Source organism: Alexandromys fortis, unplaced genomic scaffold, assembly GCF_014885135.2.
Source record: "Alexandromys fortis isolate MF-2015 unplaced genomic scaffold, M_Fortis_MF-2015_v1.1 scaffold_190, whole genome shotgun sequence".
NCBI lineage: Eukaryota > Metazoa > Chordata > Mammalia > Rodentia > Cricetidae > Alexandromys > Alexandromys fortis.
Genome location: NW_026068059.1, coordinates 642,654 through 665,041, shown reverse-complemented (window position 1 = coordinate 665,041; position 22,388 = coordinate 642,654). Strand labels below are relative to the sequence as shown.

The following is a 22,388-nucleotide window of genomic DNA, read 5'->3' as shown; positions in this document are numbered from 1 at the left end:
ATCAGACAGATAGAACGCAGGGAGACCGATAATAAGGCTGTTGGCTGGAAGGTTGGCTAGGCCCCTGTTCCATGCTGAGTCACTAACTCAGCAGCCTAGATAGCAGTAAGCGGTGTCAACAGTTGCAGTGGTGGGGTCCAGGCCCATTCATGCTGGCGGTGCATGATACGTGTGTACTAATGCAAGTGGCCTAATCTTCCGTTTTCAGTTTCACTGTCAGCACCCGACGCCTTAAAAATCATAACAGAAAATGACCACGTTCTTCTCTTTTGGAAAAGCCTAGCTTTGAAGGAAAAGCAGTTCAGTGAAACCCGGGTAAGTTCCTCGTGTGTCCTCAGTGACTTTGGAACTCTTGTTGGCATACTGTTTCAGACATGAGGTCATTAACAGCAGGCTGGCAGACAGCGTGAAGAAGGAAGGAAGGAAAGCGTCAGGCATGGGCGTGAACTCGAGAGCTAAAGGACCATTTGCTGATTAGAGAGATGTCTGTGCCGCCCGCGCAGTGCGAGATCTCTGCACTCAGCACCCACAGCCACGCACTTGTCCTTGGAAAGGAAATGGGCGGGAGACTTGTGGTGCTCCCTGCAACTGGAGTGTGCTCAGCATGGGAACCAAGTGCTCTACCCTTGCCCGGCCCTTTGACAGCTAGGCTGTGGTCCCAGAGTGCCAGGAAGCTGAGCCACGCTCTCAATCTAGTATCTTGTCATCGTTTCTTCAGAGTGGTTAGGAGGAGCAAGAAGTACATGAAGATACTTGGTTGGCTGATGAAAAATATACCTTTGTTTCACTATTGGTGGGCCAGTACTCTGATGCCATGGGAGGGAGGGAAGAGAGTGAGAGCCAAGAGATTTGCCCAGGAGGGTGGACTCATTATTGATTGAAACTGGCTTGGTCCCCATGAAAGCAAAGTAGGCTGTGATGATCCTGCTGTGGTTACCAGAAGGAACAAGGTAAGCAGGGAGTCATGTGAGATCTAGGCTCAGGTACCCATTGAAAGTCCTCACCTTCTGTGGGACTCCTCACAGGTGCCATAGCTGTGGTATCTATGCAGCGAATGTCTTTAAGAAAATGGAATCTATCCAGGAATACTCCAATGTTGAAAGGTACTGAACAGTAAAGCATTCTGGCAGCTGCGTGCAGGAAAAGAAAGGACCCTAGCAAGCTAATGACAAAGACATCAAGCCTGCAAAGAACTTTGGGGCAGTAATGCCAGTGTGAGAACTAGCTTGGGAATGACACCGAGAATATAGATTGGTTCAAAGTTCTGGAAGGCTCTTTGATAATACGTATCGAAAACATTGAAATGTTCACATTCCCTGATTTAGCTCTTCTAGGATTTTACTTTGAGAAAGCAATGCATTAAAATTGTATGTACTCTGCTTCATGGTAAAAAGAGGAAACGTAAATGCCTAACAGGGGGACTGCTGAGGCAAAGTATAGGTGGCTGATGGTTGTGTGCATTGTTTCGTTTGTGTCTTTATGCGTTTTACAGATGTTCTACATTGGATTTACACTAGATAGTAAACCATCATTACTAGCTTGTAAGAAGGAGTGCAGGGAGTGGGAGGCCAGGCGGGTGTTGGGGAGCCCAACTTAGCAGCCAGCTGCCACTAGGGGAGCCTGAATGGGCAGCATAAGCCCAGCTTTCGGTTGGGAGTGCAGGTCAGTATTGTATTTCTAGTGGAGGGTGCGGGCATGGGTGTAGTGTGCCTTCCTCTCCTCTCCCTGGCTTAGTATTAGATACATGTCAGTGCAGTAGGACCCAACGGGTTGATTGTGTGGTGGGCTTGGATGTGGACAGAGTTTGACACTGGGACCCTGGAGAGCAGCAGAGAAGCTGGCCCCCAGTCTGATCCTAGCCAGCATCTTGGGTCTGGCTTGTCTGTTTCCTAGCACAACAGTCTGGGACTTCCTGAGGCAATGAGGGAAGGGATTATTTCGTACTGTCCTCCTGTGAATAGAGCCCTCAGCCTGCTTAAGTGCTTCTCTGTCAACATCAGGCTGCCTGGCTCTGGGATCAGCCTTGAAAGAACCAGAAAGCTAGGAGACAGGAAGTGAATGAAGGTGGTCTTCCAGCAGCCTGTTCCAGGGAGGCACGTTCCCTTTTCCGATTGCCTGGTCCCCGGTCTTGCCTGCACCCACTGCCACCAGGAGGTGTCACTAGTCAAATTCCTTACTGTGAAGTATTACTAAAGTGTCAGGCTCTTTGAGGCACTGCCTACAACTTTGAGTATGCAATGGTTGGAATGGTTCTCCTGCAGCCATACCTTGCAGTTCCTCTTCTGCACGTTGTCTGCAGGGAAAGTCCTGTTTTCTGAGTTTAATATCTCAATCCCATAATCAGAAGAACTAGCAAGAAGTGTAAAGTGTATTAGCATCCATAAAACACCGCCATGAGGACTCACCAATAACTGTGGCCAGTAACGGAAACCATCAGGCCCCTTATTCAAACCTCTGAACGGTCCATCATGTTCTCGTTTGCAGGGCTATGAGATACACATGTTTGACAGTGCTCTGAATCTCACCGCTTACCTCGGGAATACTACTGACAATTTCTTTAAAGTGTCCAACCTGAAGATGGGTCATAATTACACCTTCACGGTCCAAGCACGCTGTCTCTTTGGCAGCCAGATCTGTGGGGAGCCTGCTGTGCTGCTGTATGACGAACTGAGCGCAGGTGAGTTGTTGTGTGGCCGTCCTGTCATTCTCCTGCTCCAATAAAGGAGAAGGAGGCGGTGTTTTTCTGATGGTCTTTCCAAAAACACATTTCAAATACTGCCTGTGTGCCTAAGAAATCATTTAGGTACCAATTTAGTTTGGTACTGATGTAGTTAATAAAGACTTCTCATGGTGGCTTAGTACAGAAAGAACTGGGATTTCAGGGTACCACATTGAGTGTAAAGTTGGGGAAAGGACAAGAAGGAGGTCATATTTAAGAAACTCAGTAGGCCTATTAGTTCCTTTCCTTCCCTTGTTACTGTGACCAGATACATAACAAGAAGCAAGCTGAGAGTGGGGGATTTATTTTGGCCGGCGGTTCAAGGAGATAGAGCTTGTCCTGGGGAAGAAGGCTTGGCAGCGGGAGTCTGGGCCAGCTGCTTAGGGCTGCATTAGCAGCAGTGGAGAATGTTGATCCTTAGCCTTCCCCTTCTGCTCCTCCATTACATCAAGCCCCAAGGCCATGGGAATGGGTCATCCACATTGAAGGTGGGTCTTTCCCTTTACCTGTTTCCTCTAAAAGGCCCTCACAGACAAGCCCAGAAATATGTGTCAGTTTCTTACATGATTCAGTAAATCCAGTCAAGCTAGACAAACAAGAATTTTGTCTGTTGGTTTTCATGGGACTTCTCAGAGCCTTGAACGTACAAATAGACCTGTACTTCTTCCTGTGATTAGCTCATTCCACCATATACAGCTCTCACTTCGTCATGACCTGGGATCTCTATTTTTGGGACACATAGATAGATAACATGATTGGGATACATTGTTGCTTTATAAGGAATGTACTTGCATTGAGGTAGCTTGGCCAGGATTTCAACAAATATCATACCATTAGATTTTGTAGGTACCTTTCAAATGTTTGACAGTGCTCTAGCCAAAAACCAGGCAGGGTTACAGTTATGTGTTCTCTTACGGGCCTTCCTGGGTTTGGGGGGTAATGGGATCAATGCAGAATAAACAGTTTCTTAAGAGTAGTAGTTCTCAACCTGTGGGTTGTGACCCCTATGGCAAACCTCTATCTCCAAAAAATATTTACATTATGATTCATAATGGCAGCAAATGTATAATTCTGAAGTAGCGACAAAAAAGAATTTTATGGCTGGGGGTCACCGCAACATGAGGAACTGTGTTAAAGGGTTGCAGCGTTAGGAAGGCTGAGAACCACTGCTCAGAGGATAAATTCTTTCTTCTTCTACCCCCCTGTAGAGAGTCGTGGCATAGGTAAGGCTCTGGGAAGGTCCTACAGAGAACAAACAGCAAAATTCTTGATAATACGCTTTTTCCTTAATCTGCCCTGGTTTTAAGCAAAACCAGTTATTAGTCTGTGGAGTACACAGTGGAAGAAACTGTCTGTTGTGAGGCCCCTGGCAGCTGCTTTCAGGGAATCAAGCGTATCACACCCTCAGAAGTCCAGCCAAGCAGTAATTCTTTAAGTTACCACCTCACCATTGGGGGAGGCTGGAAAATATTTTATTTTCCTGTTCAGAAAATGAAAGAAATTTAACTAGAGACATGCATACTGAATTGCTAGATTGGCGCCTGCAAGAAATGCCTGTTCACTGGTCCATTTTGACTAGTCCTGCATCTGCTGGAATCCCCGGGTAGCTATGATGCTTTCTCTCTGTGAGACAGGAGCTTCCTTATGCTATCTCACCCTACACCAGGGAGCAACTCCAAGGTCTATGGAAACTATGTGCAAAGAAATAGCTGCCTCCTTTGCTGAAAACTGATTCCCAAACTCCCTTTTCCTGCCCCCAAGTGCAGACTAGCCCCCAGGTTTGTAATGTGAAAATTCTACTCATTGTCAAAATGATGGCCTCCAACTCCAACAGATGTGGAGTTGAAGGGTGGGGAATGGCCTTTCTCCAGAGCCCCAGTGAGGACCTCTCTGTCAGTAAGCCTTCTGAACCGTCATTTGTGTAAGACCACGGGAAGGCAGCATCTTCGGCAAGTTATAGACAGCCAAGGCTTAGTAACGAGCTTTTAAAAATGTCAGATGTATATGGGAAGATTGTTTCTCTTTTTTACTTAAGTGAAAGCGAGGGAGGAAAACCATAAAGCTTGGTGAGCTGTCTAGTCAGTGTTGCAGTAAAGGAATCTCATTTGTGGAGCTTCAGGTAATTGCAGCGCGGAGTGACTTTGGTGCCAAGTAGGGGGAAATAATTGCAATCTCGTTAATTAGTGGTCTGATTTCACATCCTCTTCTGTAGGCAAGCAAGCGGCCTTAAGTAATAATGCTAATGAAATCAGTGTTGATGTCCCAACAAAGGTCTCCCTTCTAAGAGACTATCTAAATAACCAACAAGGCAGTGATTAGGAGTCTAATGTAATTACTGTATTTGCATCTGCAAGGCCCACAGTCTACAGGCTCATGGTAAGTACTTGGGAAACATCAGTCTTCACACATGTGCCGGAACATGTTATACAAGGAAAGCTAGCTGGGTGTTGGAACCCTTGCAAACTCTGGACTTCTTTTTTTCTATTTTATTGCGTGCATGGGGTCTGGAGGAGTTGCCTGAGCCGTCTTCTTCTGGCCCTCACGTAGAGGAGGCTCCCTAGCAGGGAATGTTGCTTTTGCAGGTGGAGATACAGCGGCGGTCCAGGCTGCCAGGTCTACCGATGTTGCCGCTGTGGTGGTTCCTATCTTGTTCCTGATCCTGCTGAGCCTGGGTGTCGGCTTTGCCATCCTCTACACAAAGCACCGCCGCCTACAGAGCAGCTTTACCGCTTTCGCCAACAGCCACTACAGCTCCAGGCTGGGCTCGGCCATCTTCTCCTCTGGGGATGACCTGGGTAAGTAGGCAGGGGTGCCAGGGGAAACCCTAGAAAGTTAGGGATGTGATCAGGGAAGATTCTCCCACCTCATCCTTTCAAGACAGGCGTTGCTCCAGTGTTCCCACTGTCTGGGCTCTTTGCTTTTTCTTGTTCCTGAATCAGAATAGCACATTCTATTTAAGTGTGTAGTTCTGGCCCCTAACTGGGGAGGACTGGAAGGTACCCTTTGAACAGAGAGTGTTAGGGCCTGAGTTTGAATGCCTCCCCCGAGTTTCAAAACAATCCTCAAGAATGTTCACCTGACCCCACTCTAACCCTTCCTCTGGAGGGCTTCAAGATGAAAGGGTCACATCTCCGGTCAGCTTCTGTGTGAGGCCCTTCAGCCAACCACACCTCTTTCCATTGCCAGAGCGGCCTCTTCTTACTCTATGTGGGGCTGAGGCACAGCAAGGGGAAGAGAAATCTGTTGATCCCTATGAGAAGTCTTCTCATACTTCAAGCCTTAAACTGAGTGAGCTAGTAGTCAGGCCACGTAAGAGAGTGGGAAGCCTTACCCACACTCAAGGCAGCAGACTGAGTTTGTGGCTTTCCTTCTCTACAGACTAGTAGTTGTTGCTTTTCTCTTTCTAAAGGGCAGGGTTTCCTGCCCAGTGATCATAAGATCACCTGTATTCCCTTGCCTTCTCTGATTTTGGTTTTGCCAACCAGCAAGGACATGAATTGGTGGCTCCTTTTGGTTGGCCTGTTACAGTGCCATTCAGTAGTCACTAAATGCCAAGTAACAGGAGTCTCAAAAGGACAACCATGATGTCTGGGAAGAAGCTGCCCTAAAAATTCTTAAGCCCTTTCAGTTAATCTCTGTTTGCTCAGAACAGTTCAGACTGAAAATAGAAAGAGGACAGATAATCCGAGTAGGAGAAACCAACCACCCATTTAGCTGTGGGAGATAAGATTCACCTTCGTACAGATTTTACTTCAAGTAACTATTAAAATAAATGTGGTCCCTTAGGGAAGGGAAGAAGCTGACCTTGAGCATAAGAAAGCCAAGCTAGGGTTCAGGACTTGTGTTGGTTTAGCTGGGGGTTGTTGTAAGGCTGTGGGCATGGGCAGAGTGGTGGCATATGGGGTTGTATGAAACTCGGGAACTCACCAAGGCCTGACTGTTTTGTCTTCAGGAGAGGACGATGAAGACGCTCCTATGATAACTGGATTCTCAGACGATGTCCCCATGGTGATAGCGTGAAGGAGCTTTTCTCATTAGAAACCAAATGGTGTAAATATTTTATTTGATAAAGATAGTTGATGGTTTATTTTAAAAGATGCACTTTGAGTTGCAATATGTTATTTTTATATGGGCCAAAACCACCACCACCACAACAACAACAAAAAACAAAACAACAACAACAAAAAAAAAGAAGGAGAGAAAGGGATGGATAAACTTTGTAGTGTCAACTGCGAACCTGAAAGTGGGTTGATTTTAGTGACCACATTGCTTTGATTTGACATTGATGTCGTCTTACAGAGCTGTGCTTGCTGGGCATGCTTTTAAGTCTGTGAGATGATTTTGGTTCATGAAATTGACCATTCTTCATATTTTTCTAAGACGCAGAAATGTATTTAATAAAAACTTCAAGAGAGAGTGATGGGCAGAATCACATTTCTCTTTGAAAACTGCTCAGATTTTACGTTGTGTTTGGGTTTAGTTTACATAAGTGTGTGGGCGTCTTGTGGGAGAAGGTCCTGTTCTGTTGTCTTTGTTAATTTATTGGGACTCTGTATAAGGCCATATTTTAGTGGTCGTCTGGAACCCCAGGTGTTAAGGGCCCCTTGCCCATCAGTGTAGGGGGTGGGGAGCAGGAGCAATCCCGTCTGGGTTTGCTTGTGTCAGGAGAGAATTCTGGGTCAGTCCTAGATTCCAGTTCAGCTGAACTACAGCCTAGGAAGCCCTGCAAGCCACACCCCCTGTCTTCTAGGAATCCTTGGGCTTTTACTGTGCATGTCTCTGTACAAAGTGTACCTCTGGAAGCTGCCAAGTGTTGACACTGCTTTTTTATACACTGGGATCATTGTCACTTGAAAAACAAAATTACTGTGGTTGTGGGAGAAAGTTCTAGAACTGTGCCATGATAGATACGCATTGCAAATATAGTATGCCATGTCTCCATTTTTAATTTGAGTTTTCCTTTTGCTTTTACTCACCACCAAAGAATTTCAAATGTAAAACTTTATATTGGGTTTAAGCCACTGAATTGTCCTCAAAAGTCCATACTGATATATGCAGTCATTTTGAATTTGGTCAGTGCCTTCTCTGGATCCCCACCCCCACCCCCTACCCCCAACTCCGCTTCCCTAGCCTGTGCCCCCACCCATCCATAGAGAGTGTTGGAGGTGTTGCCAGGGATGGAGGTGATCTAAACGTTTGACTTCTCCATCAGCAGATTTGTTCATTTGCTTTCTCTGTGAAATACCAAGTGTGTCTAAACACAGCCCCCGTACCCTGTGTTTCATGTCATGGCCACTTGAAAGTTCTGTGGACTCCTTTGTGGCCTCAACCCATCCTTCGGTCCAGCGTGGAGGCACCGATGTCCAGCGTGTCGTGACTTGTGCTGTACGAACAACCTCCCTGAGGATTTCCTCCCTCCCAGCAGAAAAGCAGCAAGCTTTGTGAATATCCCAAAGTTCTGCCTCTGAACACGTGTTTTCTAGATGCAAGTGTTGTGAAACCTGTCTCCCCTTCCATGCAATGTGTCCCTCCTCACAAAAGTGCTGGTTTCTTTTAACTAAAAGTATCACTCTTTGGTGGAAATAGAGTCACAGTTTACCCGAGGGTTGTTTGGAAAATATCTGTGTCTATTAAATGAGCATTTTGACCTGTAGATGCACAGTGTACTGTGTGACCATAGTTCCTGGTATCAAATGCCAGGAGTAAGGAGTCAGTTGTCTTACAACTCCGTTTCCTCCTCTTTCCTCTCACCCTGCTTCACTGTATTTTTCCCCCAGACTGGAATTTTTTCAGCTTTATCTTGTCTTGCTTTCAAGTTTTGCTCAATGTTCCCCCAGCCCTACCACCTCCACATAAATAAAGTCTTTAAGTAGCTGAAAGATTAACAGTCTGGTGGGAGGCAAGCCATTGAATTGAACTGCTAGGAAAGTATATTTTTCTCATTTTCTTTTCCTGCCAAGTTTTTGGTGGCATTTGTAGGAGCTGGTGTAAAAGGCTCAGCGCCACTATTGTCTATTATTCTGCAGGCGAGCCTTTTCACGGAGCATATGTCTCCTGCAGGCAACGCACGCTGTTGCCAGGCATCGAGGCCAGTCTCCAGGGCCTCCCGATGCTGAACCATAGTACTGTACAGACCCGCCGCCACCCCTCTCCTCGGAAGATGCACTGTGCTGTTTGAAAACATGTAGCCATTTAAGGCTAGACTATTTTATATAAATAGCAGAGCTGAGGTCCCGAAGACTAAGCTGGATAGATGCAGCTATGTGTAAATTGTCTATTTTTGTGAACTTTTTGAGCACTCACTCCTGTTTCCCTCTGCTTAGCTCTGCGGAGGTTTTGACGTATTCACGTTATCTGCAAGAGTCCAGAGGTTGGAGTGTCAATAGGGAATAAAGACTAAGCTATGTGTAGTCTTGGCAAGTTTCCACCGCCCAGGAATGGAATATACTGGAACACCAGGTACTTGGTTTCCTGTGGACTGTGTGGGAAGTGATTTTTTTTCCTTCCTGTACTGAGTACCCTTTGAGATTTGTGGTTCATGGGTCTGTGTGGATGCAGTGACAGGGGAGAGTTCCTCCAAGGTCTGTGGAGAGGGGCCACACCTGAGGCAGACAGGTGAGACTCTATTCACGGCTTGATGCCTGGCAAGCTGCGGAACTTGGCCTACTGCTGGGCAGCTGGCTGGCACTCTGGCTGTTAAAGGAATGGCTCTTCAGGTGTTATCTCTGATTGCATCACTGGATATGATTACAAGCTAGCAGGGGACAGTCACTTGCATGGTCTCTCCTCTCCAGATAGATGGCCTGCTAGATTAAACGCCACTCTCCAACTTATAGGGCAGGAGGAAGACCCTGGGTGTCTAGAAGGGAGCTAGGAAGGCCAGTGGTAGTGTTGAGCCCCTTACCGGTAAACACCAGTGTCTCTTTGGCACATCCTGCCTTCACATGGCCCCAGTGATCAGCACAAATACCTGGGCCCAAACCCCATCTCATAGGTTAGTTCTCTGTCCCATGAAGAGGGCCATGACAAGTTCCTGGGAATTCTCTTCCTTCAGAGGAGAGGAGAGGTCCCCTCAGGAGAAATTCAGACATATCACTAAATTGACTTCCATCCCCACTGCCGCCGTAAGAATCTACTCTAACCTCTGCAGATGCTTCCTTGCATCTGGATTGTATTTCAACATTCCTGTGATGTTTTACTTAACTGGAGTGTGTGCTGCTTTTCAGGTACAACTTTTGTGTAATAAAAGCCAGGGCATTAGGTTTATATAGACTACTTCCTATGCAAGACTAAGATACGGGATAAGTCGCAAGAGATGTGCACTGTGGTAGATAGACGAGAAATGCATTCTCCGATGGAATACCACCGCTGAGCGTGGCTGAGGGAGGATCAATTGCATGTGTTTCTGCCCATATTGTTTTGAGCAGCCATATTATAAATTTAATCATCAGAGCCGCGCGACAACCCAAGAAGGGTGTTAGTTTCATGTGTAATAACTTCAGTGGGCTGAGCACGAGTGCCGAGGCGGAACATTATCACCCTCAGATACCCCATGTCACTCCTCATTTACAGACTCTTGTTAAGACTTACTAGACACTTTAGGCAAAGGCAGAAGTATCTGCAGCAAAATAAAGGCCTGTTCTGCTCTTATTTCAAGTGAGACACTGTGTGCTTGTTTCTCTCCAAAGTAAAATTAGGTATTTATAACTTCGGTCGCCTTGCTAGGTTTCCAAGTCACTGGTTTCTGCTGTAAGATTTTACTACATTGTTGCACAATTTTAAGATAATCTTTTTGTCTTGGTGTCAACTTTTTTCAATAAAAAAAAATTTAACTGAGTTAAAAAGAATTGAAAACAAAACATCAAAAAAAAAAAAAACCCACCACCCCCATTTGAATATCCACTGTGTGTGTCTTACTTTGTTCTGTTGAGTGCAATAAAGATGGCTAACACAGTCTCCACACAGCAGCTGGCTTGTCTCTTTGAAAAAGGTGTTTATGTCATAGAAGACAGAACATTAAGACCTGGGAGAATTTTGCTAAGGAGCTGGTCTCGGATGGCGGGTCCTCAAAGAGCACAGCGTCTGGCGGTGCGGTGGCTGCTGAGCAGGGTGGCTGCTGAGCAGGGTGGTGCGGTGGTGGCTGTTCCTGAAGCACACACAATTCCACAGGCGCGTTGACTCAGGTGCCTCCCTGAGAACCGTACCTTTGTATGGACAGTTGGTGAAGGAGGTGACTTTTTAACCTGAGAGAAGAAAGCCCAGCGGCGCAGAGGAGCCAGGTGCCTGAGAACACTTCCTAAACACAGTGAGCCCGACTGGGAAGTGCCGTGCTTCTCTCTCAAAGGCCAGTGAGTGCAAGCATCATAAATTTAGACCAGGGACATAAATTATGGTCAGGGACAGGTTGCTTTCTAAATGTTAGCATCCAGCACTTTGCTTTTGTTTGGACTTTGAGCCAAAGCAAAAGTCTGAAGTAGTTTCAGTTCTGTGGTTGAGAAAAAAAGAGGCACACGGAACTGCGTTGTTCGCAGCCTTTCTTAATCTGTGGGATGAGACAGACCCCTTTGTGGTGGTGGCTGGTTGTCAAACAACCTTTTCACATGGATCACCTAAGACCATTGGAAAACACAGATATTTGCATTATGATTTGTTTGTTTTAGGAGATAAGAGACGGGGTTTCTTTGTGTGTAGCCTTTGCTGTCCTGGAATACCCTATAGAGCTGGCGGGTCTCACATTCATCCACCTGCCTCTGCCTCCCCAATGCTGGGATTAAAGACATGTGCCACCACCACACATTATGGTTCATAATGGTAGCAAATTAGAGTTCTGAAGTAGCAATAAGAATTTTGCCAGGCTGTGGTGGCACATTCCTTTAATCCCAGCACTCGGGAGGCAGAGGCAGGTGGATCTCTGAGAGTTTGCGATTAGCCTGGTCTACAGGGTGAGGTCCAGGCCAGCCAGGGATACACAGAGAAACATCTAAAAAAATCATTGATAATAATAATAATGATTTATGGTTGAGGGTCACAACAACATAAGGAACTTATTAAAGCTGCAGTATCTGGAAGGTTGAGACTCCCTGGTGTGGAGGAAAGCAGAGACTGAATGGTAAAGCCAGCCTCAACATTAGGTTCTTCTGACCCTAGGTCTCAATCTCTCATTCTGTGCCAAAAGTGTTATGCTGTCGTTGAGTGTCAAAATGAGCACAGTGTTTGAATACAAGTACCAAGAAATCCCAAGGGGAATCCTGTCACCTGGGGTGAATTTATCTGGTCGTGGCCTAAACTTAGGTTTTTCAAGCCTGCATACCATGCTTATGTCTTCTTCTCTCATGGCCAAACACACCCCAACCAACCTTACGAGGCTGGCATGCAGCATCACACTGTCTAGCTAATGACTGGCCATGAAAACCTGTCACAGAAAGTCCCAAGGCCAGTGTGTCTTCCCACTGAGGGGAGAGCTGCCTAGGAAGCCAGTCATAAACAGGCCATGACTTACGGGGTGGGGGGAGCAAAGAACAAAGCAAGTCGGAAGGACCTGAGCTTGACCCATGGTTGCCCAATAAAGAGCAACAAGCCGTTGACACTACACCAAGAGTCACCTCTCTCCATTTGGGTCCTTCAGGTTGTAGCTTCTGGTAGCCATTTCTTCTGGGAAGGTCTTGCCAGTGGGGCTTGAAACTGCAAGTCCATGAGTGACAGGGATGGGATCCTGTGACTGTCTCATCTATTTTGGTTTTGAGCCAGTTCCTCCCTCCCATATGACATGGTCGATGGTATTAGTACATCCACACTGGGTTAGAATGGAGGCTTCAGGCTCGGGAGTCGTTTCCTCTCTGGATTATCTCGCCTGCTATGCACCGAGCCCCACACTTAATTCTGAGGAGAAATTCACTGTCTCTGAATCTTAGGATGTATCTCTACTCCCGGCCCGTTCTGACTTCATCTGCCTGGTGTGGTCGTGTGGTGCTGCCCCTCACCCCCATGGAGCCGACAGCAAATTAAAACCAGGAAGAAGTGCTAAAGGCAAGAACACCAACAATAATAGAAGGGCAAAGAGCCTCAGAATTATATGACCAAAATGTTACTTTCTTGGGCGTTCTAGTCAGCACAGCTTATTGGGGCAATTTAGGAATGGACAGACATTCTCACACATTAAGTAGCCCATCTACTTATATAGTTTTGTTAAGGTATAATTTTATATGTGGGGGTGTTTTGACTCTGTTTATGTCTGTGGACCACATGCATTCAGTGTCTGAGGAAACCAGAAGACCAAATCAGATCCCCTGAGATTGGGGTTACAGATGGTTGTAAGCTGCCAGGCAGGTGCTGGGAATTGAACCTGGGTCCTCTGGAAAAGCAGCCAGTGCTAGTAACAGCTGAGCCATCACTTCAGGCTGGATCTCTTTTGAATCTTTATTTGTTAGTCATTATACGAAACCATTTATGAAAAGGGTTTTAATTCTGAAAATGATCCTTTGATTTAGGCATGAATCTCTGCTTTAAAGAGGAAGTCCTGGCTGAAGAGATGGCTCAGTGCATCTGACCACTCTTCCAGAGAACCTGGGTTCAATTCCCAGTACCCACATAGCAGCTCAGAACTGTCTGTAACTACATTTCCAGGGGATTTCACACCCTCACAGACACATGCAGGTCAAACTCCAATGCTCATGAGAAATAAATGTGCACAAGAGAAATGAATTTAAAATCAAATAAGAGGACAGTTCTTATTAGATCCCCAAGCTGTTGTGTGCAGCAACGTAACAGTCAGGATGAGCTGACTGAATTCCCTTAAGCTGTGATGTTACCAGCCTTGCTGTTTTGCCCCATCTATAAGGGCGATGGTGTTTATTTAGGTACTATAAAACCACAGGCCATACATTTTTAGAAACATTCCAACTAGAAAAAAAATTTAAAATTCAGAGGCAGAAATAAACAAATAACACCCAGGCTTCTACCCAAGCTGTTTAGGCAGCACCCAGTCTTCCTTACGGATGGCAGAACAATGAAATCTTTTTAAAAATTGGCATTCTTTTGTAGAGATTTTCATGATTAGAAAAACAGAAGATTCTTTTGCTTTGCAGTAACCCAGCCAAATTTTATCAAAACCTTTTGCATCGTGGGAGGTTTCCAATGTCCATCTCGTTCCCTGGCATGGGTACCGTGGTGCCCAGGGCTGCTGCATGTCCCACTGGGGCAGTAACAGCGCTGGCATGAGACTGTTAGCGTCCCAGGCAGAGGAGGTGACTACGCTAATCATCCTTCAGCCTAGGCTTTGATGCTAGCATCCATTCATTTTTTTTAAAAATAAAGATTATGTGTAAGGTAATATGAGCTGCAACAATTTACAGAAGAACAATGGCGGCAGGCTTTTGCAAATGCTAATGTTGCCATTGTAATATCATAACTCCATTGAATGCCAAAATGACAACGGGTAACGCTTGGTAATATCTGTATGAAAACAATGACATTTCATATTTAAAACTTGGCATCAGCAAATTTTGTGGAGAGGGGAAAAAAAGACTCGGATTTAAATGTAAATCAGACTTTTCTGGAATTTGCCCTCTGGTTGTACTCAGTTCCTTAAAGCCTTCAGGGCTGATCAAGGGAAGGATTCCTAATTAAGACTTAATTTTCAATCTCTTTCTGGTTGAGGCAGAGCCAGTTCGTTACCCTGGGATGAATTGGTCCTGGTTGCGGCTGAGCGGTCTGATGTATATGAGCATGTGTGTTTTTCATGGAGAATAAATGAACACAGCACCACACTGTTGGCTTCAGAAGTATTCTTAAGGCCTACGCTGCTTGACTGCTCCCTAGAACTAGCACAATGGGGGAAACCTGGGTTCATGGATGTTCATGAATAGTTGACAAGGTGTGTTTAAGACGGAAACGAATACTCCTCTAACACGGGCCAGAAATCTTTTGTTCAGTGGAATGCAGCTACCATGAGCAACAGCACTAAATACATAATTGCTAGGGACCCGGCCTTCTTTTGAGGGCGGTTCATTGGAAGTCATTTAGTTCTCACAGCCTGTGCAGAGAGTGTGGACCCTTGTCGTGGAGAAGAACTCTGAAGCAAGGAATGGCTACGATATTTGTCTATGGTCACGTCAAGTAAGAAGAAGAAGGAGCAGCCGCAGAATTGAGATAGGAGGCCAAGAAGCTGCTTCCAGATTCCATGCCCTTCCTTGCTACAGAGCCCTTCCACCTGATCCGTTTTGATGACAGATTTGGGTGTATACATCAGGAATTTATTGAACCATCTGGTTTACCTTTTTAAGTAATGCTCCTCTGTCGGAAGGGGATTAGACAAGGAATTTGTATCCATTATAGAAATTGGGAGGAGGGGTTGGAAGTAAAACCACCAAGAAGAAAATGAGATTTCCTAGTAATCCCAGAGACAGCCATCGGGAACATCTGCTGTGTGTGTGCTTCCATCGCTTTGGTCAGCGTGCACTTGTGAATAAATCCGCACGGGGAGAGGAACAAATCCCAGCTACTTTCCTTATTCTTGGTTCAACGGAAAACCAAGTCTGAGGTCAGATGTTAGAAAGTAGAGCCGCCATATCCTCCTTGGTTCCTACAAGTAGTTTTGATACAGACTTGCCCTGAAGACAAGAGAAGCCAGGGACATGTCAGTCACTGTTGCAAGCTGCATTACCTTTCTGTATAGTGAAGGGTTTAGAGGCATCATCCACTCTGCGGATGCTCACAGGAGGAATCTAGCTCCACTGACTTTCATTCTGTTACTCAGGAGAAAGGAGGGGCAGCTGTGAACATCTCTCTCCAAAGGGAATGGAGAACCCTGGCAGTGGACAACATGGCAACATGGGTAGGGCAGGTCACGAGCATGGTGGTCACAGTCACTGTTTAGTAAAAGGGACCCTGACTCCCCAGCCATGGTTGTATCACAGCTCTAGAGAAAAGAAGGGGACTGCCTAAAAGTTACTAAGAGCTGGGTGGGGACCCTTCTCCATGGGTCTATGTGATGGGATAAGAGGAGGAGTTGGGAGGAGCTTAGTGGGTACCTAGTTCTAATTGGTGAATACGTTCTTTATTCCAACTGCACGGGGACTGTCAAAGGGTTTTCCTGAGTATTACAATGTGATGCGGAGCTTCTCCTGCCAGGGCCAGAGGGAATGGAGTGTGGGATGCACTTGAGGAGATACTGAATCTTTTATATAGGTCTAGAGTTTCTAAGACAGAGAAGTGTTAGCCAAGCGGGAAGAAAAATTCAAGGATTAGGGTAGCCACGAGGGAAATGAAAGATGAAGGTCAAGTCTCCAATTGGCAAGATATTAAACTCCTTGGATGGTGGAATTCCCAGTCATAGATCCCATGGCAACATTTGTCTAAGAACTTATGAGCACTCTTCTCTATCCAGTACCCTCTCAGCCACTAAGAATGCAATGTGAACAAGGCAGACATCATTCCCGCTCCCTAGAACAACTTCAAAAAAAAATCCTCAGGGCTGAGAGGCCATTGTGAACTCCATGTCATTTTGTAAAAGAGGAAATGGAGATTAAAGACTTTAAGTGACTCGCCTAAGAGCTCAGCCACTGAGCAAATGTACAATCCTAAAACCCTGAAGTCAAGATGGTGCTTGTGGTCTTGATTCTGTGGAGTGAGGGGGTTGGCTTCAGGGTGATGCCACAGGCTCCTCCAACTCTATCTCAGGGTAGAAGAGTATGCTGTTGGTGGTTTAACCCAAACCTTGACACCCTTTTCCATCAGCCCTTTATTGTATGAGGTCTTTCTCAACAGGAAGGAGGGGTAAGTTCAAGAACCCCAGTGCCCTGGTACAGTCTTATAGCCTATATGTTGCCCTGAGGAATGAAGAACTGATTTAATAACCTCAGCAAAACATACCAAAGCTAGACAACCTCCTTGGTTTAGAAAATACACAAAGAGTAGCCAACCTTCTAAGGATATTTCCCCAGGGTTGCCCAGCCCTTCCCCATCTTTTGGTCCTTGGGATTGAACACAGAGTCTTGTGCATGCTAAGGTAGCGAGCACTCTACTACTGGCCTGTACCCTCAGACCTCGGTCGCTCTTCCTAAGGATCGATGGGATGACCCCCCCTCCCAGACTTCACACATGGAAGTCTGCAGCTCCCACAACACAAGCTCTAAAACACAAATTAACAAGTTGCTTTTTGCTTCTTGCTCAGAACCCCATAGGAGGATATGTTTTTCCTCCTTGCCTCTTCTTTGGCATAGTTGTGGAAATATTGGTAAAAACAGCTGTTTCCTGTGTTCACATGACTTGAATAGGAGTTGGTAGACCCCTAAGGGCTTGCTTTTCTTTAAAAGGCATTCCCAGCTGGTCTGAGAAAACCCTTCACACGTGAGCTAGGAGTGGTTCTGATAGCCGCTCTCAGGAGAGTGTTCATTTTCTGTAACAGAAATCCTGAGATAAGCGATTTAAGATAAAGGTTTGCATTGTAGTTTCAGATGCTTTGATCCATGATCAACATCAACTGACCCTGATACTTTAACCCTACAGCAGCTCTGTAGGTCATGGCTGCAATACACAGCAGAGGAAAAAACTCAGCCTGGCAGTCAAGAGAGAGAAGGGGTGAGTTCTCAATACCTCCTCAAAGGATCCCCCAACCCCCAATGAAGCAATTCCCTTCTAACAGGCTCTGCTTCCTCTAGGTTTTATCACCTTCCTATACATCACAGGCTAAGAAGCAACTTTTTAATGCATGGGCCCTTGGGAGAACATTCTAGATTTAAACCAGCAGGACACTTTTGATTTCAAGAGCCTAAGTCATCCCAACCATGATGTTGGTGAGTCTGGTGGGGACAACACAAGAGTGAGGATCCCTAGAGCTCACTAAGTGAGAGAAACTGTCTCAAAAGAATAAAGTTGGGAGATACCAAGGATGACTCCTGACATGGATCTCTGACCTCCACATGTATTACATGCATGTGCACATCATACCCATCTGCTCACACTTCAATGTGTACATACACCACACACGCTTATGTACAAACATCACACACACACACACACACACACACACACACACGAATGGGCGAGTGAACAAAGTGATACAGGATAGAATATTTCCAATATCCCCGGCCCGTAAGATAAAGTGGATGACTGATGATATTGTTAACCTGGATATGAAGGGAGAGGGAAGGACAGGTGTGGAAAGGGTAGTGAATTCTCTTTAGGACTTGTAAAGGGCTGGTGTATGCCCAGCAGGTGGGACCACAGAAGCTGGCTTCTTTCCTTTAGAAAACTGGGTACTCTCCAGGTATTGAAGAAACTTCATTTGTCCAACCAAACAAAAGCCCTGTTCTAAGGAGGCATAACCTCAGAACTATTGGGAGCTGTGAACCTCCAGATCCTGAATTTCTTGTAAACAACTTGTTTTCCCCTGATCTGAGTGCCTACAGCTGCTCTGAGCACGAGACCCTCAGGAGTTCCTGATGGCAGGGGAATGGTTTCTGGTACGTTTGGCTGGGGCGTGGCTATCCCTATATAAGCTGCCCCTGGACACAATAAATGGGGCATTCTTGGGGCATTCCTATTGCAAGGATTCTGGCATCAAGGATGACCCATGTCTCTGTCTGTGAATCTTTATGTGTTTCAATCTCCAGCCCCTTGTCCGGTTCACAAACTGTATGGTAGCTCATAGAGCGCAGACAGGTGTGATGCGCAATAGAGAACAACTTAATAAACATAAGACATAGCTAAATATATGTAGAGTTCAAAACTTACCCGGCTGGAGCTGTGTACTGGAAGTTTCTGTCCAGAGTTACTGGGAGAGAGGTGGGCACAACATCTGGAGAGAGATTTCAAAGTCAAGTGTGTTTGGAGAATCTTCTGAATTTAGAAGGCCTCGGGGCACACTGCCTTGGCGAGGTCAGAGTGGTGCGTGGTGACTGAAAACACACAGGTGCTCCGGGCTCAGAGAAAAGACGATTCGGATTGGCTCAATACCAATGTGTGTGTCTGGCATGCTTCTCACATATGGCTTGGGGTCTAGGCTCTGGCTCAGGGGTCTTATGATGCTGCGAATCTTCATATTTTGCCCACTACTGTTTCCTCCTTGTCAACACAGATGGTGTAGAGTCTAACTCAGGGGCTATTGTGAGACGCCAGCAGACAATAAAATGCACTAGACAATGTATCTCCCGAGTTAGAATTATGGGTACCACCCACAAGTATCTTCTTCGGTCCCGTGCAGGCCTGTGTGATACATGCTTTATTTCCACAGAGGAGGAAGTTACAAGTCTCCCTGATTTTCAAGATGCAATATGACTGGAGACTAGTTTGAACACACAGAAAAATGGGAAAGGAGAAGAAACTTTAGCTTCCCCTACCCCTTCCCCCTGACATAAATGTCTGAAAGACAGAGAAGTCAGAATATGCCCAAAACAGATCAAAAGAAGGTAAGGCCGTGCTAGTCTGGTAAGTCTGGAGCATGCTTGGTGGCAGTGGGTAGAGGAGAATGGATGAAGATAGAGAAAGAGCAGGTTTTTGTCTGGTGTCTGGTCTCTGGTCCTTTGCCACCTGAGACTTTGTGGTCCTGCTGCTGCACCCTCATCTGCCATGGAGCCCTTCATCTTCACACACATCCTTTCTCTGGAGCTCATTGGACTCCCACCAGCTCTTGCCCAGCTTCCAGACAGATACCGGCTCCTGGCTTCAGCCTAGCATGCAACACAAACAAAACCACGTTGCTGCACTCTGTTGGGGTGGTTGTCACACAATACTGCAAAGGGTGGCTTTTAAACCTCATTGCTTCTCACAGACCTGAAGGCTGGAAGTTCAAGATGAGTGGAGGAGGCTCTGGAGATTTTGTCCATGGGGCTAGGGCCCCTCCTTCCTTCACAGGCTCCTTGCTCTCTCCTTGGATGGAGAAGGGGAAGGCAGCTCTCTGGTACACCTTTTTATGAGTGAACTAGTCCTGTTCACGAGACTCTGATCTCATGGCCTAAAGGCCCCATCTCCCAATACTATCACTTTGCGGGAGCATGATCTCAGCCTATACCTTTGTGGGGACATAGACATGGGTCTCAAGCATAGACCATTATGGCACAAAGGAGATTTGACAGCAGTGCCTGATGGAGCAGAGGGTAGGGAGGATAAACTCTACTCTCTCCATCCCTGCTCACTTCTGCTTCTCCCAGCATCCATCAGGCCAGTGTGTGTGTGTGTGTGTGTGTGTGTGTGTGTGTGTGTACGCACGAGTGCATGTGTAGTGATTAGTAGCAGATGTGGAGGTTTGGAGTGGTTGCTAGTCACACATGTGAACATGGAAGGGTGAGGAATTCAGAATGAATCAAGACTAAAGGGATTTTGCAGGGAGAATTCTCCCTCTCCTGGAGCAAAGGTTGTTACAGTGACTGGGGAGAGCCACCGTCCCTAAAATCTGTGTCTGGCTTGTGCTGTCTACCCTGTTTGTTACACCAGGAGAAATGGAGGCATGCCTGTGTGACATGATAAACGAATTTGTACATTTCCAGTTTCTGGAAAACTGAAACTCTGTCAGGTCCAGGGGAATCATGTGCCTTTTCCAAGTCCTCTAGAAAGACTCTTTGGGCTCAGAAGATCTTGAACTTGTCCCTTCTCTTCTTAGCTCACCTCCAAAGACCCCGACCTCCATTTACTTCTGCGGTCTCAAGGTCATAGATAGTAAGTATTCAGGAGGCTTTCACAGGTACAAAGAAGTGTCAGTGGGGGGGTCAAGTAGAGCAAGCTCAAGTTTGCCCTGTTAAGTTTCACAGATGCATTGTAGAAATTTGCATGCCACCCCTCATCCAGTTCAATAGAATCTTTAAAAAGAAAAAAAAATAGGGGGAGTTATCGTTTATAGGAGTTCAAACCTGCCCCTCTTTTATCTCATGAAGGATTCTTTTGTCATGCAAATTACGTCATCATCCTTCTAGTTGAGATTCTGTCTTGGCTTCCTTTAAGTGAGACACACCTCCATGGAACAAAATGGAGGGATCATACTCTGCAGGATTTTCCACACAGCCTGGGGACCACCCTTCTTGCGGTCTTTGTTGCAGTGCTGGCTTTGGTGCCCTTTGTTTATGGCAGGTATTAGTTTGGCCACTGGAGGGCCCTCCAGATAGCTGGAGAATCCCCGTTCCCGGAGCCCAGCCTGTAGTTCACACCCAGATTTTCGAGCAAGCAGCATTTCCGCGAAAATCGGATTTAACTGGAAAAACTAGCAGTAGCGGTCGACATTCCTTTTATTTAGGAACTTAAGCATAAAAGAAACCTTTATTTTTAAAAAAGTGGCTTTGGGATTATGGTTTGTTTGGAGCTGGAAGGGAGGTGCCAAGCTTGTGTGCCTAGGGTGATCTTGCAGAATTCTGCCCAGCTTAGGAGAGTGGAGCTTTGAACAAAGGTTATTTGTCTCCGTGTGAGGAGAACCTTCCCGAGATGGATGGAGAACTGTGGGGGGAAAATTATTGTTATGTGAGGAAGAGAGTCTTGGCCAGGACTAAAAAATATTTGGGAGGTATGGCACTTCCCATGGAAGGGAGAACTGTTATCCATGTTTATTTTTGACCCATATTGCTGGGGCTGCTCCTCCTCCTCCTCTTCCTCCTCTTCTCTGTCTTCTTACTGGAACCCACTTCAGAGATTTTGCTTTTTTTGATGCTGAGAAAAACATGCTAAATCTGAGTTCTGAGATAACAAAAGTATACAAAGTTTCATATCCTGTCTTCCGTGCATCCAAATACAGACCTGTTGCAGAACCAGGTAGAAATGGGAAAGGGCTCAAGAGACCAGGGGAGAAATATGAGACAGAAAAAACGTTAGGTTTCCTGTGTGGGAAACAAAGAAAACACAGGAAAACTCTCCATGCTAGACCAATATTAAGTCAGACTAAAAGGAACTTCCACGTTCTAACATTCTATGGCCTGAAACAAGAGATGAACTTGACTGTGCTGATGGGAGGGGCCCCCTGGGAGCTGACAATGCTACCTTAGATCGTAGGCAGGTTCCTGACTTATAAAAAGGAGAGTCCTTTCTTGTTTGGGAGAGGGGTAGGAAAGCTCCAATAGATAGCCTAAATTTCCCCCTTTAAACCTGCAAGTTCGTAGGTTAGAGGACAGGCAGGCTGCACAGACAGACTTTGGGGGACAAGGGTGTGCTCAGGAGACAAGGGAGCCCCTGGCAAGCCTGCATCTTCTTGGCCAGTCCTTTTGCTCTTTTTATCAACCCTTTGCAACCCGTGGGAAGCACTGTTCATACAGTTCCACAGTCACGCCTTATGATCCGCATCTGGGAAGGAAGAGCAGCTTGAGAGTGGAGTCTGGGCCCCAGACCAATCCTGACATGGAATCGTGGGACGCAATGGATGGCCCTCTGAGACCATGCTCTCAGAACTGCTGAGGAGGGCTTATGTGTCCAGGATTAGAGGCCAGGGTGGAAGCAGGCTGAGGGAAGGAATTCCTCACTGGGATGATTGACTGAGAGCAAAGGTGGATTCCACTCCTGTCGGCATCTGTAATCCCCTCCCTGCCTCCGAGGTCCCAGCTGTCACTGTGTGTGAGCAACACGGGCTTGACACAGAACACGTATTTTCCTGTGACGTACTTGATATATATCATGACAAACAGTTGTGCTGAGTGAGTGCCGGGCACCTGGCAGGCAAGCAATGAACACTAAGCAAAAAAAAAAAAAAAAAAAAAAA

At 46.2% G+C, this 22,388-nt stretch overlaps 1 protein-coding gene across 1 annotated transcript in view; it reads left to right on the top strand.

The window, feature by feature from the left end:
- Positions 1 to 10,679, top strand: part of Sorl1 (sortilin related receptor 1) — a 158,410-nt gene extending 147,731 nt beyond the window's left edge. The window contains exons 45-48 of the mRNA XM_050120095.1: positions 209 to 315; positions 2,485 to 2,677; positions 5,302 to 5,514; positions 6,672 to 10,679. Of these exons, the coding sequence (XP_049976052.1) occupies positions 209 to 315; positions 2,485 to 2,677; positions 5,302 to 5,514; positions 6,672 to 6,739 (581 nt within the window). The 3' untranslated portion in view covers positions 6,740 to 10,679. The remainder of the gene's footprint in view (positions 1 to 208; positions 316 to 2,484; positions 2,678 to 5,301; positions 5,515 to 6,671) is intronic.
- The last annotated feature ends 11,709 nt before the right edge of the window (positions 10,680 to 22,388 follow it).